We start from the raw sequence: 27,206 nt of genomic DNA, 5'->3' as shown, positions 1-27,206 counted from the left end.
GGCCCCCACTGGCCGCGGTTTGCCGTCCCGGGCCCATGGGGGCGTCGAGAAGCCGCAGCCAGCACATGGCTCACCCACGCCGTTTCCCGCCGCCCCCATTGGCCCGGGACGGTGAACCGCGGCCAGTGGGGGCCGCCATCAGCCGAACCTGCCGCGTCAGCAAGTAAATAAACTGGCCCGGCCTGTCAGGGTGCTTACCCCTGGTGAGCCGCGTGCCAAACGTTGCCGACCCCTGATCTAACCTATTCTGTTCTGTTCCTAACTGATGATGCAGCATACAAGCTATAAAGGTAACGGCTGTAGGGATGAACTGAAGATTCAAAGTCTAGAAGAAGGAGAGGGTGCGTTAACAGTTTATCTATTAATGTACAAGTAGGTAATACAACATACACAAACCACCATGACTTTTATTATCAGCAGTAGATATTGTACTCTCCACAACACAAATACATTCATCCTATTGCACATATGCACAGACCTAGAAACAGAACAAAATCAACATCAGAAATAAAATAAAGCAGATATCTGAACAACTAGGGTACAACATAAACTTCTCCAGGATAGCACTGTAAACACAAAAGGGAGTTAAGAATTAGAAAAACCTGAAGACAAGATGCTTTATGGAACCATTTGGGGCCCCAAAAAAGCCTTTCCAGCAATCAGACACGTCAACTGTCAACTTATTTGTAACTGCCACAGATTTGACAAAAACATGCAGATTTCAGACAAAAAATAGCCAAACCAGAATGGGGAATGTTCCATGGAAATTATTCTTGAATTAAATCTTGCCTCTCCAGCTAATCTTAATGTGGTTGGTCATTGGTAATTCTATAATTTGCTGTCCAGGAAGACAAGAAGTTTATCTGGATAAATCAGCTTGGAATTTTTCACCCTTAGACAAGCCTCTGAAAATACATAAACAGTTTCCTATCTGAAGGGTACAACATGAAAACAGTTTCCACATATGTAAGAGTCACTGCTGCTGGTTTTCATTATATTTCAGTAAACTATTTCTGCATTAAAAACATGTGGAGGAATGTGTTACTAACCACTAATTCTTCATCAAAAAACTAACCCTCCTTACAGTGTTCTATAAATTTCACTCTGCTCCAAACACACAAATAGTTTTAAGAATACAGTTAAGGGATGAGAGGGGGGGGTCGGTGGGGGCGACACAGATTCTGGTCTCTCTGAAGTTAGTGGCAGCTTTGTCACTGACTTCAGTGAGAGCAGATGGGCCCCAGTGCTCAATGTCCAAAAGCTGGGGTGTCAGTCTATGAAATTCTAGAGGTTTTCCCAAAGAATAGCTTCAATGCTTTTTAGACAGAAATAAGATGAAACCAACAACCCTACTGCACCAAACTGTGCGTGCAACTGAGAGGAACTGGCAGTAAGGGAACTTTCCTTTTCAAGCTTCAAAAGGGAGCTACTATGAACAGTGGGGAAACTGGGAACAAAAAAACCTACCATGACAGCCCCATTTCTAGCTACTAAATGTACAATTAGAGTGGACACTCCCAACCCATCCCCCACGTGCCTGAGACTAGGATCTTGCTGTTTTGCCAGGAAGCTGAAGGGAACAGGATGCCGGACTGAGGCACTACTGTTCCCAATATAAATCCATTACCTGCCACTCAGGGCATCACTGATGCACGTACAAAGGAGACCACTCTCCTCAGCTCTATTCCAGTCAAACCCTCAGTTCTCTTTTGATGCCAGAAGTGATTTTTCTCATGCAGCCTAAATGCCATGTGGATTGACTACTACTTCAACAGCGCTGACTGATTTGACTGCAGACCTACCTGTAACCAGGGCAGGAAGCTTTGCCCTCAGACCAGCAGAAAATGCTCAATTACACAATCATCAAATACACTCGATGTAGGAAGTTGCTGGCCAAGAGATACTGACCACAGAAGTGCTTTTAGGAATTACATGAGAATATTAGACATCTGTATTTTCTACAAGGAGCCATATGACCAACTGTTCTTGCAGCACAGGGGCTAATAATTAACTCAAGTTAAACACAGTAACTGGAAAAGGGATATTTGTTTACAGTTGTTAAACCAATGCATCTGCAATAAAACCCTGGCCTGACAGTGTTCAGGGCTTTGACCAAAACTCCACGAGGGAGCTGAGAGTCTTACACAATGCACCTGAATGCTCAATCCAGTCACCTGTCACCACATAGTCCAAAGAATCTGTCGATGTCTGGATCTCTGCAGCCACTAATCCTTCAAGATGCAAACCAATAGGCAGCTATAGCTCAGAGCAGAAACTGTTCCCAGCCTCCTGTACATTCAAAATCTACATAAACGTGGGAGAGGGGATGTCGGACTCCGCCACTGGGCATGTTACATCAAGCCTAAGCAGCAGAAGATATATCTCAAAAAGCCTCACACAGCTCTGTGTGAAACACCAAAATGCCACAAGTGACATCTTTTAGACTAAAAATTCTGAGGGCTGACCATGCAGCCACAGCATAGGAGCCGCTGCCACTGAATCCCACAGGAGCTGCTCCGATGCATTGGCTGTAAAACCAGGCCCTTTTTATTGCATTTCAGACAGTGGTTCACTCCTAATGCATGTGACAGAGGCAAAGCACCAACCGATGGGGTGCCGCAGCTCTGTTGATAGCTGCATTAGCCTAGGCCTGGGTGAGGTAGCGCACAGCCCAAACATCGGCAGCATTTCCTCACAGGCAGTCTTGGAAGGGAGGCTTCCAGTGTCAAGACACTAACCTGCTACCCTAATAGCCACAATCAGCTTCAAAGGGGACAAGTTTGGTCATAAACAATGCTCCTGTTCTAAACTAGGAAGTTAATACATTCCTTCTGGGGAAAGGGGGCGGATCTGGAAAGGACACATCAAAAAGCATCTCTGATGTTTTTCAGCTGCCGGACAGCCAGGTCAACAGGCAGGTTGAACTTTAAGTTGCTCAGGCGGCTGAGAATGTTGAGGGCACTCTCAAAGCCTGTGTTGGCCATGTAGCTCCAGGGCTGATAGTGAGACTGTATCAGAGCCCCAGATTTGCAGATCAGATTCACCCAGGAGACCAGACGCTGTTCATTTAATGCCATGCACACCAGGGCTTTCAGTTCAGAGTCTGCACTGCGCTTGAATGGATCATGCTCTGTGAGGACAGTGTGAATAGCCGTCAACAGGCTCTGCTTGGGGGTAACAGTGATGCCCCCCGTCACGGGAAGGGCAAAAGACTGGGAGAGCTTGCGCGCTGGGGACTCCACGAAGGCGCGGCCGTTCTTGGTGTTGTAATACTTCACAAAGAGTTCCCAGGGGTGCATGGTCTGTGGCGACGAGGTAAATGCAGGAATCAGGCATGCAATGGGTGCCAGCACCAAGCTCATCCCTTGAGACGAGGCATAGAGCCCATGAGCCATCAGGTCTCGTATAGCAACGGTCAGCTCCTTCCGCACAGCCAAAGTCAGCTCATCTCTCGCTCCTAAGGAGACATCCTGCATGCTGGTGTAGCTGAGCACGTGATCCTGGTGCTGGTGCTTCAGTGCCAGCTGCCTCACTTGGTCTACAGACAGTTCCAGTTTCTTAATTAAGGGAGAATAGTCCTTATTGGCCTGGTCCTTCTGCCAGAGGGTGCGGGGGATCTGACCAGTAGCACAGCCAAACTGACTGACAGCGAATATCTGCAGCACAGCAAGCATGCGGCGCATAAGGTGCAGGCCTGTTTCTCGCATCTTTCTGGCATCCTCTGGGTTCACTGGTTGGTTAGGGAAAAGGAGAAATGCTGTCATTAGAGAATCAGATTTCTCTCTGCTTGTTCCTAGATACAGGGAGCTCATCAGCCACTCTACTAGGGGATGCTTTTGCTCTGGTGCTGCTGGCTGGGTGATTCATGCTGCTTTGCTCAAGAGAGAGTGGCTGATGCAAACTGGAAAATGGGACATCAGATATTCATGTGTCCCATTCTCAAACTGCCTTATCCACCTTAAATCACGTGGCAGAGAATGAAGCCTACGATGGATGCTATTTGAGCAGGCACAAGTGACCAAAGCAGAATTTCAAGATTTCTAGTGAGGGGAGAGGGTGTTTCAGACACAGATTTGTGGATCTCCCAGTATCAGAAGGATAATTACAGGGTGCCAGAAGCTTTTGTGGAAGGAAGTTGCTGATGTGCAAGGAACTGGTTGTCTCAGGGAATAAACTGACCTGCTCACTCCAGAACCTGGGACCAAATCAAGCTCTGAAGTGGGTGGTCTCATTGTCATCTATAAGGAACAATAGATCCCCCAGCCACGATTTCTGCTGATGAAGAGTCCAGGACAAGAACAGCTGGAGTGGTGCAGGCCAAGACTGAGCTGGTCTGGTAAAGCTACAGCATGTCAGGAAAGACTGTACAGGACCTTGTCTGCAGCTAGAGAATGGTCAGAAGCCCCATATTGTTGTGAGCTCCAAGTTAAAGTGTGATCCTATCCCTCAGTGATGTGTTGGTGCACATTCACTGTACAATCACACTGGGCCAACAGGGAAAGGTAAGAGTTCAAACATGAGGTTTCTGGCTTATTATCTGGATCAATGAAAGGGTAAGGGAAACCACCACTAGCAGGGGAAAAGCAACACTGAATTTAGGAAGTGATGGGACACTAGTTCCTGCAGGCGGGAAGCCAGCTGGCCAACAAAAGGAGATGCAGCAAGAGCCAAATACATGTAAATCGCCCACCTCTGTTATTCCCAGGAGGCAGCCTGGCATTTGGTTTGTAGGGGCCACTTCCATGCTTTCTGCCTGAACATTCACAATGTCCATCCTCCACCTGGCCGGGACTTCCAACTTCATCTAGAATGAGAAATCCACAATGACAACAGTTTGTTATTTTGCATCCCTACATCAGCTGGAAGACTGAGGCTACACATTGCAGACTGTAGGTCAGTATTGCCTCATATTCCTCTACACATGGGTGACCATCCTGCCTCTCAGCATCACACCCATCAGTGTCCCAGGTTCTCCACACACTATCACCTCGCCACGGAGAGGTCTGTGCTACTCTGTGCCCAGATTCTGCCCCATTGAGGTCTGCATCCTTCTTCTCACTAATTCAAGCCATGCTATACCCTAGATGCCCCTGCTGCACCAATGAGCCGCTCTCCTGATTGTCTAAGCAAAACCCAGCACTGACCCTGAATGAAGTTGATGAACATCTCCAGGTCCCGTATTTGCGTCTTCAGCTGTTCCACCAGCTGCTCCTTCACCCTTGCAGGATTGACAATCTGGGCAACAGCCACATCCACCTGCTGCCGCAGCTCCTCTGGGGACAGCGATGCAATGTCCTCATTCAGGTTCATATCCAGCTTCTTTATTAACTCCTCTATAATCACCTGCAGAACGTTACCCATAATGAGTGGCATGACCTCACGTGGCCCTCCCACCTGCGGAGCCAGAATGCTGCTTTCACTTACCCACTAATTATTTTGGGGTGAAGCCAGTCCGGACTTTATTATATCCACTAACAGTAAATTGTAGCAGTCCCTATGGATTATATTCATGGATGCAGACTTATGATGTTGTATTACGGCTGCCTGAATCAGCACTGGCCACACGCTAGTGTTCTGAGAGAGGCACTAGCTGGTGTTAAGAAAGGGCACTGGCAGAGGAGCCGTAGGCCTTACCCGCTGTCTTTCCATGACCATGGACTGGGGCAGGGAATCATAGCTGCCCTCTTGGTAAGCGAAGGTCTCCAAGTCATCTAGCTGCGTTTTGAGCTGCATGATTAGCTCTCGCTGCTTCTCCTTCCGGACCTCGAGTCGCTCCTGATTCTCCCGCTCACCCTGAAATGAGTTTATTGGAAAAGAAATTGAACACCCCACTTGTAGCCAAGGCCCCGGAGATAGGATTGTTACGCCAGGGATGTCTGGAAGTTAACCTTACAGCCTATGCCACTAGCGAGTTCTGGGCACCCTCACTGACAAAGGCTGCAGGCTTTCAATGAGAAGAAATTCCAGCCCAGTCACCACTATACAAAAGAAGCATTTCTGCAGGCGTCTTGCACCCCCTACTCTAGTCTCACTAGTTAGAAACCTCAGCAAGTAGAGAATTTTGTTGTAAGCAGCCAGATGATGATCATGTCTCATAGCAACTTCTGGAGTTCTTACACATCTCAGAGTGAAGCGGCAACCTGACACCATGCCCTACATAACAGAGAAGAGTCACGGCTAATGTATACATTAACATTGTACAAAATCCTTATTTAGCTCTCTCGTGGTAAGTGCTGGGCTCCAAAAAGACAAGAGGTCTGGGCATTGCTTTTGGATACAGCTGCATTAGGTGTGCATGTGCTTTGCCAACCACAGAAGGCTACCCCAGTTTCAGCCCCCAGATCTTTCCTAGAACATATTACAATCACAAACTGCATGACACTTTATCTTGGTATAACCTGAAGGGGATTTCAAGAATAGGTTTTTGGGATAATGCACTCAAACTGTACATAAGTGAAACAAATGCAACCCATTATTTCCTCAATCAAAAGGTAGATTTATATTGAAAGTGGCACTTACCAAGGCCTCCAGGTATTAAGCATGGGAATAAAAAGCAGAAATATTCAATTACATTCTAAATTAGATTTGGGTTTGGGTTTTTTCCCCCCAAATAAAGTAGCTGAAATTTTATTTATTTAAATAAAACCTCATTATCTCAGACATTTGGGATCCTTCTGAATTACACACAAAGCCAATTAAGTACCAAGACCTCAAACCCCATCCCTGCTCCTGCATGAAAATCAAGGGTAATAAATGTCCCAAGCAAGTATTAGAACTGCCCTGACTTCAATCTAGACTTTGCAAGCAGTACTAATGCCTACAGGCAGAATGAGAGAGAGCAAGAGAGTTCAGCCAAGAGCCAGAATTCATTCTGCTCACTGTCCTCACCACTGCTGGCACAGGGCAGTAAACAAGCAAGGTTAAATTGGAGCATTTGAAAACTGCAGATGGGAAGGAAATTGCCACTGGACATAGGTTTGGTGTACGAGACTGGAGTGGGACTGAAAGCCTTTAACAGTATCTTATTTAAAACGGATTAATTGCAAAGTAGCAGAATGACCAATGAGGGTACAGCTGAAGCTTCTTTGCTTCTGTGAGTAGCTCGAAGTCCCTGCCCTGCTGGTTTTGGTGATGTAATAGCTGCTAAGCAGGTTTTAGTAACATTAAAAAAAAGGAAATGGCAATCATCCAGATTTCCCATGTGCAAAAAGGCAGCAACATTCCCAATTAACCTCCCTGTCCCTCTCACCCTCTTCTCCAGTGTGAGCTGGCCCCTTGCACAGGGCTTCCCCATGAGCTGGTCGCAAGGGCACTGGCTAGGCTCAGCACCCTGACGCAGCCCCAGGCATAATTTGCTATGACACTCCTTGTTCTTTGTGCTTGAGGAAAAGGTGGAGAGGGGTGTGGAACTGCAAGTACAATTTATCCGTACAGATGCAAGATCAAATGAGGAAGGTCAACTTCCCCTGTTCTGATGTTAGTGGAAAGGGAACTATAATGCAGGAGGCTAACATGCAGGTTACAGTAAGGTATTAATACGGTGTAGAAACCAAACATTATCAGTGATCTAAGCTAATGAATCACACTGGAGAAATTCACAAGGATGCTGTACCCTGACTGTCTTGTACTGCTCCCGGGAAATGCTAGCAGGCCAGGCAGAATCATATATCCTACAAAGAAGTGCAGTATCACTTCAGCTTCCTTCACATGGCTATTGCTGGACACACTTGTACCTTCTCATTTTAACTGGGCATTTCATGGTTGAGGTTCAAAAGTGAACTTTCATATTAAGCAGCTGTGCACACTGTGAAACAACCAAGTTTAAGAAAACTCTGCAGCTGAGTCTAACTATGGTTGCACCTAAGTTAAACAGTACTTTATAGACCAAAGACAGACTAGTCCAGAGCATGGGCATTAACAGTCTAGCCCCATGCACATAGGTTGGATAAAACCATTTTATAAAGTCAGTTCTGGATTTTGGGTCTTTTGACCTTGAATTAGTTCCCTGTTCAGAAAGTCATGTACTGCAAGCCGTGCCATTCCACTTCTGTGGGGTGTGACAATGGTGTACCTAGCAGCCATGACTCACGAGAACAACACGCTCAATAAAGCAGAGCGTGAAAGCTAGAAGCACTAGGCAGCGTGACAGAAAACAGTGATTCTGAATGTCACTGAATTCTCCCCTGTATCTTTCTCCTCTGAGAAAGGCCATCGGGATCACTCCTTCCGCGGGGATCTGTGCTACAACGGCACAGTTACGGCTATGCCCCTGTAGCGGACGGAAGAAGCGTGTGTCACTGGAGTAAATCCACCCCCTGTTCTGATCTAAAGAACTCCAGTCACCTGGAGGGACACGTCTGTCTGAACAGCTGTTCGGAGAGAAATCGCCAAGGCCTAACTGAGGGAGGTTAGCGGAAAGAGCCATTTCGGGTGACTTTACGCCTGTGGTGGGTGGTGGGTGTGTGTGTGTGTGTGTGTAGCCGGTCAGACACACACACACACACACACCCCCGCAGTCTGTGGGGGTGTCACACCCCAGCTGGGGAGGGAGACACCAAAGCCCGGCTGTACATTGACGGGGGGACGGGGCTGAACTCCTGCTCGGTCCCTGCCCAGCTGTCACCCCGGGCCGCAGCGAGCCCCTGGGCCCGCCCGGCCGCACTCACCGGGGCCTCCCCGAGCCCGTCCCCCAGCGCGGCCGGGCAGCCGCGGAAGGCGAAGTCCTCCAGGTCGCGCAGGAGCCGCTGCTGCTCGGCGGGCCCGGCCCGCGCCACCTGGCGGAGCCGGAACTGCACCTGGGCGAAGTGCGAGACCAGCGCCAGCAGGGCCCCGTGCAGGCGGCGGCGCTCGGCGCGGAGCCGCGGCAGCGAGCGGGGCGAGCCCCCCGGCGAGCCCGGCCCCGAGCCCGGCCCCCCGGCCTCCGCCTCCGCCACCGCCCCCACCGGGGCCCAGCGCTCCCCGGGGCCCAGCGCCCCGCCCTCCGCCTCCATGGCCCGGCGCCGCCGCTAGCGGGGCCGCGCCGCCGCCTCGCCCGCCGCCATCTTCCCGGAAGCGCCGCCGCCGCCGCCGGTCCCTCCAGGGGGCGGGGCTAAGCGGCGCCGCTTCCGGGAAACGGGGCGGGGCTTGGCACAGTTGAATGTGGGCGGGGTTTATGCGTGTGTGGGCGGGGCTTATGGTGTGGGCGGGGCTTCCCCCAAGTTACTGCTGGGAAAACCCTGTAGGTCGAATGAACCCCTGGCCCCGCCCCCTACCCCTGGGCCAATCCCCTGTGCGCCCCCCCCTCTGAGCCCCCCCTCCCCTCTCCCCAGAGCCCACCCCCACCCCCACCCTGGCCCGGTTGGCCCTGCCCCTCCCCCATCCAGCCCGGGTGGCTGCTGGGGCCTGACCTGGGGTTTCTGTGGGGCAGGTCAGACAGCATCTGGGGCCTGCGACTGGACTGATGGGTAACAATGGGGCGGGGAGGGGGGGTGCTATTCCGATCCTGCGGCCCGATGAGTTTCACCCCAGAGGGAGCTGCAGGTCTGTGCCACGGAAGTGGGTCCTTGTGCTTTGGTTTGAGATGAAAGATGTTTATTATTATCACACACGGGCTGAGCCCAATGCACGTATCGGGGGCTCCATGCATTCCGCTCCAGAGCTCCATGGGTGTCTAGGTCCCCATTGCAGGGACTCCTTGCAACCCCCACCATATTACCTCCCCTTGCCAAGGTCTCTGTGTCCCTCCGTTCCCCCCTCTGTCATATGCCAGGAGCTCTGTGTGTCCCCCATGTCCCCCTACCCTACACCACCATCCCCCATTCTGCCCCCCCATGACAGGGGCTCTTTGTGCCCTTGATTCTGCCCTCTGCCCCTCTTCACCCCTCACCTAGTTTCCCCATTCTACCCCTACCAGGGGGGTTGTGTTCTCTCCCTTGTACCCCTCCCCTCAGGCCAGGGGCTTTGTTGGCCCCCTCCTGCTCCCCTGTCCTCCCTTAGAAGGGCCTGGGGAGCACTGCAAAAGCAGCGTGCTTAGCTTCTTAGGTCACTCTGTAGCATCCTTTCAGACTCATTAAGGAGGCCAGAGACTGATCACGGTGTGGCTGGCTAACTAGTGTGGACGGTTGACGTGCCATAATGTAGACATGTGGAGTTCACGACTAATAAGGAAAGACAGAACATTTGAGACTTGTAACTAACAGTGCCCCATGCTCTAATTTTCACTCTTCAAACCACAGACTCACCTAACTTCTTGCATGGATTGTGGCTGCTGTAGTCCTGTTGGGATTTCCTGTGCTAAGAAATATAATTGTAGCTGCCTCTAGAGGACACATAACACACTCCACTATGTGCACATCTAATCACATTGCAGAGGGTAACAAAGGTAACTGGTTTCCAAGCTGGTGGAGTTCAAGTTTAGGGAAACAGGGGGTTCCTATAAGGAACAGGGAGCCACATACTTTCCCCTCACAAATGGAGTCACTCCACAGAGGTTAGGTTGGGGACACCATGAAATGACAATTGTCCGGCTTGCAGGGAATAAATTTGCTATTGTAACAGGTGTTGTTATGGAGAACAATCAAAATAATCCTTAGCGCTCACATCACACTTAACAATCAGTAACTAACAGGTAAAAAATGGAACCTACAGAATCAAGCCATCCGCAATGAAAAATACCCCAGCTGGAGAGTGGAGCACAGAGCCTTTCAGTCATCGGAGATTCATTAAAGGAAACTTCCAGATAATCATTTTGTTTTCTGTAATAGGCTCGCATGTATCAGTGGTAAATCATCTTTTATTTACTTCTGCAGTTGAAAGCAGGAGGGTGACAGGACTGTGTGAGACAAATACAATTCCTGCTGCCCATGGGACACTGTGCCTTCATTACAGGTGGAATTAATGAGAACTCCACATTAAAGGACTCAAGCAGAGAATTTTCACTTTAAAGTTCAGCCTCATTAAGACACAGATCGCAGCCAGCTGTCTTTTTGGAAATGGCAATGGGAGATTTTGCTGCAAGAGTTTTTCTTGAGTAAAACTTTATGGAAGCAGCAATCCTGCTCCCCCTGGTAATTTTAATTTATATGGTAATGGATGGGGCTGTCCCAGTGGGAGTGCATGTCCCAGATGATGAAGGAGAAAACCATAATTTAGATCTGCAAGTTCGCCCCTTTGCATATTGTTCTCAGACTTGTGATTGTAGAAACACAATGAGAGGATAAGTGTTCTAGCCAGAAGGAAGCTGAGTGGTGCATGTTCTGCTTATGAACAATAGACACATTAGATTGTATCAGGCATTTCTACGGGGCTTTTAATCTCCACCATAACTTACCGACACAACCCTATTCCTCCTCACAGTCGGTGAGACAGGCGGACAGGCACAGAGAGGTGAAGGTTACATAGCGAGACAGTGGAACAGCCAGAAATTGAACCTCTGGGCAATTTTCTCAAATTTAGCTGCCTAAAATGTAGGGCCTAAATCCGTATTGAGGGACCCAAATAAGTGGTCTGATTTTCAGAGGTGCTGAACACCCTAGCTCCCCTTGACTCCAGCTTTAGGAGGGCTGGGTCAGAGCCACTCCGCTAAGGAGCACACAGACTGACAGCCCAGGCCTGGCTGCTGCTCTGAATATCGACATGGACAAAGCCAAGTTAGCAGAGGGACCGTATGCAAGGCATGGGAGGGGAGTGGGGGTTTTCTCCGTGACTCTTGGTACTGACACCACACATCTTATTTACCTAAAGAGAATTACCAATCCTGTGGGTCCTATCAGGGCCCAGATTCCCCGTATAGGAGGCAACAGGTAAGGTGGTTTGGGACAACATAATATTGGGGGCAGCAAACCATCAGTGACCGTTTATCTGGGTGACGCCGCTGGGCTGGTAGGGGATGGACGCTGGCTAGTCCATCAAGGGCAGCACAAGCCCTAGTGCCACCTCTGGCCCCCATCCTTGGCATTAGGGCTCAGGATTGGGGGAACGAAGTCACTACTTCCCGAGAGCATTGCTCTCTCCAGTCCAGCATCCTGCGTCTGAAATTTCAGAGGAAGCCACTACTCACAAAGCCCCAGAACTGTCATTCCCCTGCCCTCCAGGAGCAGACTGGTCTGGAGCTGGATTCTTTCCTCCTGTTACCTGCACTCTTGTTTATCTGGCTCATGCCTATTCAGGTGCAGGCTCGTGTATCACAACTAGTCAGTCCCTTATGCCCTCAGTTCTCTCTCCAGGGTAAGCAAGCCAGGACCCACATATTCCAGTCTCAGCCAAGGGGGAGAGGGGCTGGCATAAAGCGCTGGGGCCATACCAGTGACCTGCATCTCTGCTGTTTGTTTTCCCACTGCCAACTGTGCTTAATCCAGCTGCAGCAGTGGGCAACAGAGAGCAAAGCGGGGGCTCCCAGGCCCTTCGGGGCTCCTCCTGTCCCAGTACCCTGTACACAGGGCAGGGGTTAGCTATAGTCAAGAGAGAGGAGCACTCCACCTTGCCTGTGGCCACACGGCTGCTCTCACCTCTGCACAAGAGAGGTTCTTGCACCCCTGACCAGGTGGTGCTGGGCTCAGAGCCCCCTTGGCACATGCAGACTGGGCGTAATCATCCCCAATGCTGTATGAATCACGGTGGAGGTACCATGCTCCCTTGGCTTGGTGGGGAGGAGGCAGGAGGGGCTGTGGACCGGCTGTGGTGGCAGCTCCAGCACCAATGGTTCCTACACACCCCCAAGCTGCCCCACGGGAGTCACTTCTGGAATTTGCCCTTCTACAGCCCCTGTCATCCACAACCCTTCGGGATAGAGGCCGTTATCCCCACGACAGAAGGGGGAAACTGAGGCACGGCATGGGGAAAGTGATTTGGCCAAGGTCAGAGCAAGCCCGTGTCACCGTCAAGAAATGAACCCAGGAGTCCTAGCCCCTAGTCCCCAGATACCCCCTCCCCCAGCGGGACTAGAACCCAGGAGTCCTGAGCCCCATCTCAGCCTGTCACGGCGCAGGGTGTCGCTGGGGGGCTCGGTGGCGCCGGGCTGGGAAGGAGCCGGGTCCCCGCGGGGCTCGGGCCGGGCGCAGCGTGTCCCTGACGGGCGCTGACAGCTGAAGCGGCCCGAGCTCCGCCCGCAGCCCGAAATAGCGGCGGGCGGCGCCGCCTCCAGAGCGAGCCCGGCCATGGCGAGGTGAGTGGGGCGGCGGAACGCGGCCCCCGGGACCCCACTCGGGTCACTGCCCCCCACGGCCGGCAGCCCCCCCTCGGGTCACACACACCCCGGCTGGGACGCGGCCCCCGGGACCCCACTCGGATCACTGCTCCCCCCCGGCCGGCAGCCCCCACTCGGGTCACACACACCCCGGCTGGGATACGGCCCCCGGGCCCCCACTCGGGTCACCCACACACACACACCCACCAGCTCCCACTCGGCTCACTGGGACACTCACACCCTCAGCTGGGACTTTTCCTGTCTGACTGGAACCTGGAAACAGTCCCACCTATTCCAGCCCTAGGAACTCGCTAGGAGACCCCCAGCTGGTCCGGGGCCCCTCCATGCCCCACCGCGCAGGGGGAAAGGCGGCTCTCTGTCACTCTGCCCTGGGGGACAGGCTTGGGCTAGCGCGCTCCAAATAGCTGTGTAGACAACTCTTTAGGTTGCGACTGGGGGCTGGAGGAGCTCAGGCTCTGAAGCCTCCGGAGGGGGGTGAGCGTCAGAACCCAAGTGCAACCCCAAAGCCTGTCTGTTCAGCCATTTTGAGAGCACTAGCCAACCTGCTCGCCCACGTCTGCTGTGAAGTCAGACCCTGGGTGGCCCCGGGCCAGCGGGATGTACCGGGCTCCTGTAACCTGACTCCACGGTGAATTCTGCGCCCTGCTCGGCCTGTCTTGTCTCCTGGCCTTGCCCTGCTGAGAGGCTGAGGCAAATGCCATGGGAAAATGGGAATTTGCTCACCCAAGCCTCAGCCCTGGCTGTTTACAGGCCCTGCAGCCTTCGGCTCTTGCAGACGGCAACCGCCTGTGGGGCAAAGAAGAGAGGTGGCTCTGAAGCCGGGGTCTGCTCAGGTGAATGAGACCACGTGGCAGTGGGGCAACCCCCGGAATCTGTCCCCAGAATAGCAAAGTCTCCCTAGGGGCTGGACGTCACTGGCAGTTAGAGACGCTGGAGGAATTTGTTCTGAGTCGGTGCGAATCTCTGTTACCTGGTGCCAGACAGCCGGGCCCAGTGAAACGTGGAGGGATGCTCAGCCGTGCAGTCAGCGTGCTCTGATTTATTTCAGACGCCGCTCACTAAGTATTAAACAAATCCTGCTCCCCAGACCCCGCAGCTCCGCTTTCCCCACTGCCCAGATCCCATGGTGCAGTGGCAGGGGCTCTCTGGGGATCTGTCTGGCAGGCAGGGATGACTTTTCAGATCTAGGTCTGCCTGGGCACTTTCCGAGGCGAGGGCAGCGGTCTTGGGGTTTGTGACTGCGCTCCAGTGAGCGATTGTGCTTAGTGAGGGCCGTCCCTTGCCTTGCACGTGCAGGCTTCACTCCCAAAAGCCTTGTGTCTCTGGGAGGTCCCTCTCTGAGCACATGCTGCTGCAGGATTCTCTGTCACTGAGGTGCTGAGAGAGGCCAGTTCCCGGGACGCTGCCAAGATAAAATGATGCTTTTTGGAAGTGTAGCAACAAGTCTGCTGAATCTGCAGCCAGCTTCTTGTCTGCCTGGCGCCTGCCCCCTTTCCCTGGGTCTCGCCCTCTCCCTGTTCCTACATGCCAATCGTCTGGCCCAGACAGGTGTAACAAGGGTAGCTTAATGCTGCTCTGATAACTCCACACAATGCCTTACCCACAACCTGCTGCTGTGGGGAGCCAGGAGACGAAAGGTGGCACAGGAACGCCACTCTCACTCTGCTCCCTGGAATTCATCCCTTCTGAACGGTCTCTTGTTTGCCAAGGCAACCTGCAAAAACGCTGTGGTACGACCGCCCCTGGTACGTCTTCCTGGAGTTCTGCGTGGAGGACAGCACAGACGTTAAAGTCGACATTGAAGACCACCTGGTGGTGTTCAGGTGAGCTTCCAGCCCCACTACAGGCCCTGGTAACCGGCACTCAGTGGCATGGCCCTGAACCGGGAGCTGTACAGGGCAGGGCCAGCAGGAAGGATCCTCTTAGAGATCGTCACAGAGGAGGTCCAAGCCCAGTTCTGAGCTAACTGAGTTTGTGTTTTGGCAGCTGTAAAAATGCAGACGGCGTGGAGATGTACAACGAGATCAATCTGTACGCCAGGGTGAACGCCAAAGTGAGCAGCCACCCCGTGCGGTGAGGCATGAGAGCCCAACTCCTACAGGCCTCGATGTCTCCAAAGGGACCGTGAGCTTATGACAGCCCGTGGAAGGGCTTGTGGGGAGGGGGAGTGATTTGCCTCCACACTGGCCAAGGCCATCCTGTCCTGTCATGTCATGTGATCTCATTGCTTACCAGGAACATGACCCCAGACATCCACCGTCCCCAGAGGTTGGGAGACCTGGCTGGGCACTCAAGGGATGCAATTAGGTGGCATCTCTTGGTGCTGCTATGCCATCAACCCTACCCAGCCCTTCCCATCAGCCCCCAATGGTGCTTTGTTTTGGGTTGTGGCCATCACTGCCTGCACCCAGGGGACTTTGCCCAGCTAAATGAATCAGAGACGCCCAGCAGGCCCGGCTGCATGGAGAAGATGGTTCAAGGCCATCACAGGTATCCCCAGGAAAGCCCCCTCTTCTCCTGCATTCTCCTCTTACAGCCAGCTCTCCCATGCTCAGATTTGCACCTCGATTCCGGCAGGCTGAGTCTTGGTTTCCAGGGACTTTCCCATGTGTCTCAGAGCTTGGGAAGGGGTTCATTTTAATTCTGGGCATCTTGGCTTATTGAGAGGGAGAGAGGTGCCCAAAAGCCATGTCAGGCAAGGTGTCTTTGTTCTGTCCCTTGGCAGGACTCGCAGCAGAAGCGCTCTGACCGCTCCATCACCTGCTTCATAAGGAAGTGGAAGGAGAAGGTGGCATGGCCGCGCCTCACCAAGGAGAACATCAAGGTAAACACAGGGCCAGAGCAGCCAAGGCCCCTTTCTTTGGAGTTGTCTTTCCCCAATGAAAAGCTCAGAGTTTCTCCCACCTGTGGGTGCCATGCTATGCAGTGTGGGCACTGCCAGGGGCTGGCACAGCGCTGTCTGCTGCTCACTCTGGCATTGCCCTGGTTACTGCTGGTGCCAGGTAAGCAGCTCCCAGAGACTGAAATCCTCTGGCTATAGAGCAGGTACCATGGACACCAGCCCAGCACCACTCACTGCACCTGGCTCAGCTCCGATGGCCGAGACCCCTGGGGGCGGGGTGCAGCTTGGACTCCTAAGTGCCTCGGGACAGGGACCTTCTCTCTGTTCTGTGTGCAGCGCCCTGCACAGTGGAGCTCTGAACCATGAGCACCACCACAATTCAGTTCATAACAGAGCCCCGTGCTGGACTGCTAACAAGGGGCTGCTGAATAACCATCGGCTGGTAATGACCGCTGGGCATTACTGATCTGGGCCAAATCTCCATAATCGCCTTGCAGTGAAAGGCCACAGAGCCTCGAACTCAGGCTGGGGTGGCACCAGTACTCTAAAGGTGGAAGGCCTCATAACCCACGCCCCTGCTGGTGTTGTCCATATCCCACCCCCAGCCAGTCCCCCCGTCCCCCAAAGGCATCAGACTTGCTGCATTCAGCGCTGCGCTGCCATCTGTTGTGATGCTGTTCCTCCTGCTTGCTCATAGCCCGTCTGGCTGTTTGTGGACTTCGATAACTGGCGAGACTGGGAAGGGGATGAGGAGGCAGAAATGGCCATGACTGAGCAGTATGCAGAGGTAAGTCTTAGGTTACTGCATTGCTATTTGGGTCTGAGCAGTGAGATAGCTGCATCACAAGATCTCATGCAGTGACTTGAGGCCCCATGCAGAGCCCACTGGGGCCGAGACCTTCGGGGCGAAGGTGCTGTAGGGGCCTCTCTCAGTTATCCCTGTTTCGTGTTACTCAGTGCAAAGTTCTTGGGTCAGGAGGAAAGTCTGAGCATTAGCTCAGTAAAGTGTCAATTATCCAGTACAGGCAAGTGCTGCTGCACTTTGTAAAGCCTATTGTGAGACCTACTTACTATGACGAAAGGACTGTCCCCAAAACCAACTGATCTCCACCAGGCACTGCCTGGTGATGTCCCAGCTTGCCTTAAAAACTCACTGTTGACTCCAGGCTGGATGGCTAGAGCAGCGGTTCTCAACCCACGTCCCAGTTAGCACACTGCTGTGGCCCAGCACACCCTGTGGGGGCCGGGCTGCACACCATGGCGGGGGTCCAGGGCTGCTGGCTGGCCCTCTGCCCAGGGCTCCACCCCTGGCCCCACTCTGTGGAGGGGTCTCTGGGTGGGAGGAATTGGGCATAAGGGTCTGGGGGGCACACTGTGGTTCTCAACCTGCGGCCCAGGTAACACATTGTGGGCCACATATGCAGCCCAAAATGATAAATAGGTTGAGACCCGCTGGGGAAGAGAAATTTCAGCTGTGGCTGTTGGCGTGTGGCTCAGTATCGCCACCAACTGGCTAGGAGCAGAAATGCACCATGGCTTCGGCCAAACTGGAGAGGTGAGATACGGATAATAGCAGGACATGGATCTTAAAGGACAGCCAGGGAGGAGTAAGAGCCATATTGGGAGAACGATTGAGAAGAAACCCTGCTATTTCGGTCTCACTAGGTACTTATCTGGCCCCCATGAGTATCTGAGCACCTCCCAGTCAATGCATTTAGCCTCACAGTACCTCTGAGAGACAGGGAAGCATCAACCCCATGGTACAGAGGGGGAGCAGGCCCTGAGGGAAGGGACTTGTCCAAGGTCACACAGGGAGTCTGACTGAGCCAGGGTCTGAGCCTTGGTCTTTTGCATCCCACTCTAATGTCCCATCCACCCGATCAACGATCCTACCCCATGATATCAGGGGGTCTGTCTTACATAGAGCCCCATTGTGGGAGCTGCCTTCAACAGGAGTGAGGAGGTCCCAAGATGGCCACCAGCACTGGGCTAAAATCCAGTGGAAACCTTGGGGTACAACCTGCAGCCAAAGTCACTTCCACCTGAGCAAGGTTTGGATGAACCAGCTGAGCCAAGCATGCACAGCCCACGTGCTTCTCCCTCTCCCCACTGTGGGTCTGCGTCACAAGGGGAGCTGGGATCTCTGGGGGTGGAAGGCGCTGCCTGGGAGGAGAAGACACTCCAGCCCCGCCACTGTTGTTGTGGGTTCCTTTCTTTATTCCCATGACTGTCTGTTTCCCGTCCAGCTTCTGCAGAAGGTCACTGTTAAAGGCACACCCCCTGCAATGGACGACCTTGATGTAAGTACAGTTGGTCACTGCCTTGCTGAGACAGTAAGTTCTGGGGTTTTTTACATAGCCAGGCTCTTTGCCTCTGGCCCTCCCAGTTCCCAAGCCTGGCTCCCAGCTGCTCCATCTCTGCCAGCCAATGAGGAACCTCGTCTCAGCATGGACTAAAGCCAAACTTCTTCCAGGCCAACGGTTCTCTGAACTTCCACTGTGCTAAGCGGCCTGTGTTCTGAGTGTGGAGACGTGCCCTGTGCAATTGTGGGAACACCTCCCAGCATAACGGTCATTGCCCTGTTCACTGAAAAATACATCTAAGAACACAGGAGGGGCAGGAAGGGAACCAGCAAGGAATCCTGCCTGCTGCTACCCTGGGGTGCAGAGGAACAAATAGTGCATCTAATTCAGTATCAAACCTCCTGCACAACTAGAACAGATGACTGGCCTGTCTAATGAGGTCTCCAGCCTGTGCCAGTAGCCAATCCCTGAAGCTGAAAACCCTCATTATGCTCACCAAGGCAGGGTTCCTTCCAGACCCTTTGGCCATTAGCTTATGCCCAGCAGCATGTGGTCGAAGCTGGTTTTTCAGGGTTTCCTTCCACACTCTAGGCCCAACACACATTTCAGGGTCCTGGAAAAACTGGAAGTCTTGAGCATTTCTAACTTGCCTGGGTCCCAGGGTGTCTGGTACCATGGACTGTCCTTGTTTCACTCCATTCTATGGTCACATGTAGCATTAAGGGAAACACTCCGTGTCCTTTCTAGCCTCACTGTCCGACTTTCTGTCTCTTTTCCAGGATGACATTTGAAAGCACAGACCCTGGTGGTAAGAACTCCCCTGAAGCACTATCTGGCTGCAACCGAGCCTCCCTGTTACCTGATGGGAGATGTGCATCCCGACCTGCTGACAGTGACCAGGATTAGCTCCCTCTGGGATCTGAAAGGACTTAAGGGGAGGCTGGCGGGGATGAGAGCGCTGCATGCAGCCCTTATTCTCTGCCCTTCCAATTGTCTTCCTGGCCCAGGAGAACTGGGTGCAGTTCTGGCATTCACTGGATCACCTGAGAGTGACATAGCTGCCCGCCTTCCCACTATTCCCTGGGGTACCTATTCTCTCCTGGGGGCCTGACCCTCCCCCTGCTCTCATCCTGTCCCCTTCTCTCCCCTCGAGGCCGGACTCCCTGCTCTGCCCCCACCCAGGGGCGCATTTTCTGACTGCCCTGTTTTTCCCCACAGAGACAGGACAGCAGCTGCTGAGATGAAGCGAGTTGGGGAGGGAGGTAGGAGTGTAAGTGCCACTGTGGTTCAAATGTGCCAGGGATTCGCCTGCTTCAGACTTTGGCTCCGAATTCCACAATCACGGACCCGGGAGCTGGAAAGGCCCTGCTGGGCCCGTTTTGCCCGCCCTTGAAGTCAGACCCAGCGTGGCTCTGTTTCCTGTTGCATCGGGCAGTCTAGTTTCAAACATGCCAAGCCCTGGAACTGCCGCCACTTCCATTAGGAGACTATTCCACAGCCAGACACCGGGTTCCTGTGTCTCATTTCACCCCGTTATTGCCACTTATACTGCCACGAACCAGCCCGAGTCACTTCTCTCCTCCCCAGGCACCGCCTCGGGGTCTGTGCGGATGGTACTCAGCCACGCCGCCCAGATTTAGCCGTCTTCCCCGCTCGGCACCTGCCGCTTGCTCCTCTTGCTGCCGACACCCTTCTCCACTCGTCCGTCTCTCCCAGGCCCTGGGGGGAGCAAAGTGGGGAGAAAGCCTGTTAATAAAGGATAAACTTGCCACGCTGGCCCCTGTTCCTGTGCTTGGGTTTTCCTGCCACACTGGGGCCCGGTTTTCCAAGGGCCACTGGTGCCCGAGATGTTACCGCGCCCAGGACACAGGGCAGCCGGGGCACTCGCCTCTGGGGGCGGCTACGGGCCTGGGGCTTGCAGGGTCCAGGGGAGACGCTGAGACACCCCCGCCCACAGGGCAGCTCCCCAGGCCAGGCTGCTGCCCGGGGTGGGGCAGGTTCATCCCGCCCAGGTGGGGGGGGGCTCGCCGACCCCCACCAACCAGACCCATAGGACGGGCCGTGGGTCCCGGGGGACACGTGGGTCACAGGGGGACACCCGTGGGTCCCGGGGGGGTGAGCTCCAGGGGAAAGCCCATGGACCCTGGGGGGGGAGGGGGTGTAGACAGGCCCATGGCGTCATCCCCCCGCCCCCTCTGTCCCCGTCCGCGTTCGCCGGTCGTGTGTCCCCTCCCGCTCGCCGTCTCCGTCCGCCTGCGCCGGTCGTGTGTCCCCTCCCGCTCACCGTCTCCGCCCGCAGCTCGCGTTCGCCGGTCGTGTGTCCCCTCCCGCTCGCCGTCTCCGTCCGCGTTCGCCGGTCGTGTGTGTGTCCCCTCCCGCTCGCCGTCTCGGTCCGCCTTCGCCGGTCGTGTGTCCCCTCCCGCTCGCCGTCTCCGCCCGCAGCTCGCGTTCGCCGGTCGTGTGTCCTCTCCCTCTCGCCGTCCCCTTCCGCCAGCTGTCTGTCCCCTCGCGGCGCCGGCTGCCGTGATGGTGTTCCAGTGCCAGCGGGACAGCTGGGCCCGGCAGGTGCGGGAGCCGCGGGGCGGGGGCGGGGGCGGGGTCGGGGCGGGGGCGCGCGGGGCTCCCACGCGTGACAGGCGCGTGCCGGGCCCCGCGTGACGCCCCCCGTTTTGCAGTTCACCACCAGGGTCGCGTCGTGCGGCCCCGCGGAGCTGCCGGCCGAGGGCGGCGCGAAGGAGCCGCTGCGGGGCTTCCAGGTGGTGCTGGAGGACACGATTCTCTTCCCCGAGGGCGGGGGCCAGGTACGGGCTCGTGGGGGCCGGTCCGGTCCGGTCCGGTCCGGCACCTGGGGGGGCAACTGCTGACCGGACGCTGACCGGACGCTCCTCCCTGCAGCCCGACGACCGGGGACTGATCGAGGACATCCCCGTGCTCCGCGTGACCCGGCAGGGCCCGGCCGCTGTCCACTTCGTGCAGACGCCGCTGGAGCCGGGCCGCGAGGTGCTGCTGACGCTGGACTGGGACAGGCGGTTTGACCACATGCAGCAGCACTCAGGTGACCCGCTTTGGCCCCCAGAGAATATAGCTCCTGGGGTGCCAACTTTGTACTCCCCCCCAAACCAAACACCCCTGCCCCGCCCCCACTCCTCCATCCCCCCTACCTCTGTCCCCATCCTCACTCACTTGGCTGGCCCAGGGGGTTGGGGTGCGGGAGGGGGTGAGGGCTCTGGGGTGGGGCTGGAGATGAGGGGTTTGGGGTGCAGGAGAGGGCTCAGGGTGGGACCGAAGGGTTCAGAGGGCGGGAGAGAGCTCAGGGCACACGGGGAGGGGAGATGAGGGGTTTGGGGTGCAGGAGAGGGGCTCAGGGTGGGACTGAAGGGTTCAGAGGGCGGGAGAGGGCTCAGGACACACAGGGAGGGAAGGTGAGTGCTCCGGCTGGGGGTGCGGGCTCTCAGGTGGGGCTGAAGGGTTTGGGGTGCAGGAGGGGGCTCCAGGCCTGGATTGAGGAGTTTGGAGGGGGATCAGGGATATCAGTGACTCCTTCCGTAGGTGATGTGGCTAGTGACCACTTAGTTTTCTCTATTAGGAGGGGCTGAGTTGCTGGGTTCTCTGGGGCATTTCTGGAACTCTTGAGAAGGTAGGTGCTATCCTTGCAGGTGCTGTCGTGGGTTATAAACAAATAATTTTAGAAGACTTGGAGCAGAGAGATGCTGTCTGATTTGAACTCCTCTCAACCGGCAGTCACATACTTTAGTTCCCAGGGATGGCTGGGGGAGTCGTTCTGTGTGTGTGCATGCGTGCGTGCCTAGCACTAGTAAAAATAAACTAAAACCTCACAGCCATTGCTTGCACTTCTCTTCCAGGGCAGCATCTCATCACTGCCCTTGCAGATCTGATGTTTGGATTCAAAACAACTTCATGGTGAGCAGGAAAAGTGTTCCTTTTAACTCTGTCCTTAAACCTTGTTTGGCTTGTGCCGCAATGCAGGGTCCTGAGGGATGAATGTAGATAAATGCATGGAGCGTGGCATGCAGAGACATTCCACTCAGCTGCAGAAGGCATGGGAGAAGTGACTGCACTGGAGAGAAGCTGTGTGGAGCATTGCTATGCCTCTCTGTTCCCTTCTCTCCGAAACACAAGCACACATCTGGTGCGATGTAAACAATATACAGAGAGAGAGAGAGAGAGAGAGAGAACGTGCACACAGGTGCTTTGCTCCAGTAACAGAATTCCAAGGTGCTTCCTCCTGCACCATGCCCAGTGTTGCACAGAGCGACTTTTGAGCTTGTGTCCTCTGTTGTATTGGCAGGTGTGTCTGATGTTTGTGGTCCTTGCAGGGAGCTAGGCCATCAGCGCACTGTCATCGAGCTGGACACGCCCTCTGTGACAGCAGAACAGGTGGTGGCCCTAGAGGAGAACGTGAATGAGAAAATCCGGGCCCGTATTCCTGTGGTGGTGAGGGAGCACTCTGAGGATGACCCAGAGATCAAGACGGTGAGTAGCAATGGAGGACGCTGGCAAAATTCATTCCAGAGCCATGTGGGGTAGAAGGGAATATGCCACCCAGTCTCCTTTTAGTCCCAGGGACGTGAGTTGCAATGCTCATCTTTCTGGATCTCTTGCTAGGTGAGAAGCCGCGGTTTGCCAGATAACCACACAGGGCCAGTGCGCATCATAAGCATCGAGGGCATAGACGACAACATGTGCTGCGGGACTCATGTCTCCAACTTAAGTGACCTGCAGGTAAAGGCCGCACTGCTTCAGCGCCTTCAGTACTCAGGCACCGTCCTGTAGATCAGCTGGTACAGTAGGAGTCCCTGGATCCGCAGGACTTGCAGTCCCTCTGCAGATTGTCCCTGTTGGACAGAGAACCCCAATCACAAGCCAGAGTGAGAGTGGTGGGACACAGCCCTGTACCCTGTGGTTACCGTTGTCCACTCACATCCCCCCACAGCACTGCATTAGTGAGGGTTTGCCACCAGTGAGCAATCCCCGGTGTTCTTCATGCAGAATTAGATGAAAATTTAATTCCAGAGCTGCCTCTGGGTTTCAATGTCCTTACAGTCAGCTTGATAAGACAAATGACCCTTCCCTGCCTGTTGGCATGCCTGGTGCGCTGTGGGGTGGGATATTAGGGTATAGAAGGCTTGTTGACACACCAGGTCCAGGCCCGTTAGACAGCATGGCACATGGCTAATGAAAGTGTCTCATCTATTTTTTGGCTATATTTGAAGGCTGATTTCAGTGGGTTTAATTCTGATGATAAAAAGTCGACATTCACAATGACACATGGTCTAAAGGACCTTTAGCTGTGTGTAACGCACCATTGTACCTCTCTGATCAGGGTGTTTGTTTCTCGTTTAAGGTTATTAAACTCCTTGGCACAGAAAAGGGAAAAAAGAACAAAACCAACTTGGTCTTCCTGGCAGGAAATCGAGTATTGAAGTCTGTCGAGCGAAGTCACGGCACTGAGAAGGCACTAACCTTGCTGCTTAAGTAATGTCCTTTCCCAGTTTCCCCTTTCCTTGCTTCTCCTCGTCCAGAGAGGAACAGCATGTGACCCTAAAGAGGGCATTTCTAGCCCCTGGCTCTGGTGTTACGTTGTCTGCTGCAGCTTCATTGGTGGAGCCCTCTCTTTCCAGCGCCTTGACAGCCCAAACTCTGCCTTGTTTTTTTCCAGAAATGGAGCAGAGGAGCACGTGGAGGCTGTGAAGAGGCTGCAGAATTCTGTGAAGCTGCTTCAGAAGGTACGGCTGTGGCCCAGAGGTCACTCCATCGAGGGTCTGAGCTTTGGTAACAGCAACAGTGTTCTGAATAATCTTATTTCATGAGAATTAAATTTTAGAATCTCCCTTGTGGTGACCCTGGAAGCGGTGAAAATTGTGACTCCACCTGTCTCAGGAAACTCCATCCCCGACTCCATTCCACCCCATCCCTGTGTTCTCGCGCTGACTCCAGGGTCTGCAACATGGGGTTTGCTTTCCTTGCAGAACAACTTGAACTTGCTTAGAGACCTCGCCGTTTTGACAGCACAGAACTTCAAAAGCAATCCGGTCCGAGGCCGAGTGTTTGTGTTACACAGGTAAGGCCCAGATCCGGGAAAGGGGCTCGGGTGCTGCAGCGTCTTACTGGCAGATTCTAAGACCAGAAGGGAGCACTGTAGTCTGAATTCCTGTAAAACACAAGCTGACAATGTCCCATGGCAGCTGCATCCCTCTGCCGTGCATTCAGGGCTGTTTATAACAGATGTCCATTCTTTAAGGGGGAACATAAACTAAGGAAACGGAATATTAAACCAACTGCCTGGGCCTGCTGGAAAGGCTCGTAATTAAAGTCTAACATGTTTGTATTTTGGCTGTTGAACTCTGCTGGTTTTAGAGCCGAGCAGTACATTTGTTTGCTTATCCCTCCCTGCTGGTGGTATTGTCAAAAAAATGGAAGCACTCCATTGGTTACAGAGTAAACACTAATAATTCATTATTTGTGGGTGGGAAACATAGAAAGGATTTTTCTGTATAAATTGCTAATCGCTGTCCTAATGATGAGAGGCCACAGCCCTGACCCTTGGCACAAAGCACGCTCACCTCGGGTCTGGCTTCCAGTTCCCTGACAGTGGTTGATAAGAAGCTGGTGGGAAATTTGACTCTAAAAATCAACCAAAAGCCAAGCCAGGACAATGTCTGGTCTGTGTGGGGTGTTTGGTTTCTGGCTCCGTCATAGAGTTTAGGCCAGAAGGCCTTCACCACCAGAGGTATGTCTGGATTCTCTAGGCCGGGGCATCTCTGAAATACCTTTTACCCTTTACAGGAAAGACGGTGACTCTGAGTTCATGAATATCATCGCCAATGAGATCGGGACAGAGGTGAGCGCTCTCTGGCTTGTCCTCGCCCCTTGTTGGCCCTTTGGCCTCCTCTAAGGCCTATGTAGCCTCTCCCCACCCTTGACCAGCCCTCACAATACACTGGCCAGAAAACAAAGGCCTCGTTCTCCCCAGAATGTTGCAGCCCAAACTGTTACCACATCGGTGTCCCCCAGCTGTGATCTGGAGGGGCCCCGCCTGTCCCAGGGAGGTGTGCCCTTCCTGTTGATCAATGGGCCAGTTAGAGCCAAACGTGGGAAAGGTCCTTGTGCTCCAGACACGGGTCTCCCCCCAGCTCATTTAACACAGGGGTCACCAGACACCAGTCACTGCCTCCCAGGACCGTGTGGGGCTTGTGACCTGGACAGTAGCCCATTTCCGATCCCCCGCCAAGGCAGGTAGTGCTCCAAACAGTCTCCCCTCCAGCAACCTGTTCACAGCAAAGAGGAGGGGTGTTCTTACTCACATCTGGGACTCCCAAGTCTCACTGATCGAAGGGGGGGATGCAGAGATGTTCTGCAGTAGGATCCATCTCTCTTCACAGGACACCCTGCTCTTCCTGACCGTGGGAGACGAGAAGGCAGCTGGGCTCTTCCTCCTGGCTGGGCCCAGTGAAGTGGTTGAAAAATTAGGCCCCAGGTAAACTGTTCTGTGACCCCCTGTAGTCCAGCAACCTTCCTGACCAGCGTGGGGACTATCAGCGCTGTCAAGTCAGCCTCCAGCCTAGTTATTGTCCAAACACCCAGCAAACTCACAAAAGGAAAATAAAACTTCTAGCTGGAGATTTCTACCCAGCTGGGGCGTCACACCTGGAGCATTCCTTCTCCAGCGACATCCTGCTGCTTCTGCAGTCTGTCAGCTCTCCCCCCGGCCCGCTTCTTGCAGCTCTTTATAGCCAACACCTGTCCTCCCTTTCTCCGCTGGGTCTGATTAGCCAGCTGGGCTGCCTGGCACCAAGCCTTTGGTCCTTAAAGGAGCAGGCTGCCCTGATACACACCTGCTACGCTACAATTATTATTAATGAAGGGAAATTAAGTTCTGGCTGCTTTAATCAGATAATTGATTTCACTGGCATCTGGCTCAATATCTGAGGCAGGGCAGATGGGCCATTTCCCTCCTCTGCCCCCCAGGCACACCCAGTTTGGGGCTGTGAGCGAGAGCACACCCAGCCCTCCTGGTTTCAGCATGTGGATCTGTCCCTTTAGAGTGGCGGAACTGCTGGAAGGCAAAGGAGCCGGGAAACGGGACCGCTTCCAAGGCAAGGCGACCAGGATGAGCAGGCGAGCAGAGGTGCAGGCCCTGCTCCAGGACTTCATTGGCCACCAGACCCTGGAGGAGTAAGGACCAGCCCTCGCCAGAGGATTCCCCCATCTGCTGCTCAGTGACCTGGGACGACAGGGTCACTTGCTGACTCCCTCTAGACGAATAAAAGTTGTGTTACGAGAATGATGTGTGCACGCGCAGAGCCCTGACGACCAAGCTCTGACCTCAAACCAGGTCCTTTGGCTCCGGGATATGCCAGGGAGGTTGGGTGGGGAGAGGAGCAGGGAGTGTCAGGTGTATTTGGGCAGGGGGCTGACGCCCTCTGTTTCTCACTGGCCTGGCCAAGATGTTGCAAACTTTCTCCAGATAAACGGTACAACTAGCTTTGTTAACTGGACCTGGCGCTGACATTCTTGGTCCAGGGCTGGGGACCACACTGCTAGGCAGAGCTCCTTTGCCATCCCTCATGGTCCAGCCTCCAGCAAACCCAGGGAACATTGTGCTGTAAGCCATGATCCTTGGCTTTTGCCTCATTTGCCATTGGTGGCCAGTACCACCCTTGAAAAGCAACAGGCGGTGACTGCAGCGTGAGCGGGTTTATTCCGGGTTACTGGGACCAGTACAAACACCCCTTTACCTGTACTCGGGACAGAATATGGGAAGAGGGAGGTTAATCCCAGTAAGGGCCTGGGCTCTGACAATTGCTAACCGTTACAGAGAAAAACACCGAGGTAGCTCACAGGAGTCCCTAGTCAG

At 54.0% G+C, this 27,206-nt stretch overlaps 2 protein-coding genes across 4 annotated transcripts; one reads left to right on the top strand and one right to left on the bottom strand.

The window, feature by feature from the left end:
* Positions 1–377: 377 nt before the first annotated feature.
* RUNDC1 (RUN domain containing 1) lies at positions 378–8,990 on the bottom strand. The gene is made up of 5 exons (XM_034755843.1): positions 8,667–8,990; positions 5,635–5,793; positions 5,145–5,343; positions 4,691–4,804; positions 378–3,730 (listed from the first exon to the last, which is right to left on the bottom strand). The coding sequence occupies exons 1-5, from the start codon at positions 8,988–8,990 to the stop codon at positions 2,865–2,867; spliced, it is 1,662 nt and encodes a 553-aa protein (XP_034611734.1). The 3' UTR covers positions 378–2,864.
* A 3,997-nt stretch (positions 8,991–12,987) lies between these two features.
* LOC117869132 (putative protein PTGES3L) lies at positions 12,988–26,633 on the top strand. Of its 3 annotated transcripts, XM_034755653.1 has the most exons (17): positions 12,988–13,141; positions 14,893–15,006; positions 15,170–15,236; positions 15,909–16,007; positions 16,723–16,812; positions 18,272–18,325; positions 21,004–21,129; positions 21,224–21,383; positions 22,192–22,249; positions 22,666–22,822; positions 22,955–23,071; positions 23,694–23,824; positions 24,009–24,075; positions 24,319–24,410; positions 25,136–25,190; positions 25,732–25,826; positions 26,393–26,633. In XM_034755653.1, the coding sequence occupies exons 1-17, from the start codon at positions 13,134–13,136 to the stop codon at positions 26,526–26,528; spliced, it is 1,626 nt and encodes a 541-aa protein (XP_034611544.1). In that variant the 5' UTR covers positions 12,988–13,133; the 3' UTR covers positions 26,529–26,633. The 3 variants fall into 3 exon arrangements, with proteins under 3 accessions (XP_034611544.1, XP_034611543.1, XP_034611541.1); XM_034755650.1 differs by lacking the exons at positions 12,988–13,141; positions 14,893–15,006; positions 15,170–15,236; ... (1 more) ...; positions 16,723–16,812; positions 18,272–18,325 and adding an exon at positions 20,737–20,893; XM_034755652.1 differs by lacking the exons at positions 21,004–21,129; positions 21,224–21,383; positions 22,192–22,249; ... (6 more) ...; positions 25,732–25,826; positions 26,393–26,633 and adding exons at positions 19,108–19,136; positions 19,547–20,104 and having other exon boundaries at positions 12,989–13,141.
* Positions 26,634–27,206: the final 573 nt, after the last annotated feature.

The sequence above is a fragment of the Trachemys scripta genome, chromosome 23 (assembly GCF_013100865.1).
Source record: "Trachemys scripta elegans isolate TJP31775 chromosome 23, CAS_Tse_1.0, whole genome shotgun sequence".
Classification (NCBI taxonomy): Eukaryota; Metazoa; Chordata; order Testudines; family Emydidae; genus Trachemys; species Trachemys scripta.
The sequence above is the reverse complement of the archived record's forward strand: the minus strand, read 5'-3'. Positions and strand labels throughout refer to the sequence as shown.

Coding starts and splice junctions, on each gene's coding strand:
- RUNDC1 (XM_034755843.1), bottom strand. CDS start 8,990: ATGGAGGCGGAGGGCGGGGCGCTGGGCCCCGGGGAGCGCTGGGCCCCG. Junction 5,794..8,666: donor ACGGGCTCGGGGAGGCCCCG/GTGAGTGCGGCC, acceptor AACTCATTTCAG/GGTGAGCGGGAGAATCAGGA. Junction 3,731..4,690: donor GCCTCCTGGGAATAACAGAG/GTGGGCGATTTA, acceptor CTAACCAACCAG/TGAACCCAGAGGATGCCAGA.
- LOC117869132 (XM_034755653.1), top strand. Junction 18,326..21,003: donor CTGCAATGGACGACCTTGAT/GTAAGTACAGTT, acceptor CCCGTTTTGCAG/TTCACCACCAGGGTCGCGTC. Junction 23,825..24,008: donor GCACTAACCTTGCTGCTTAA/GTAATGTCCTTT, acceptor GTTTTTTTCCAG/AAATGGAGCAGAGGAGCACG.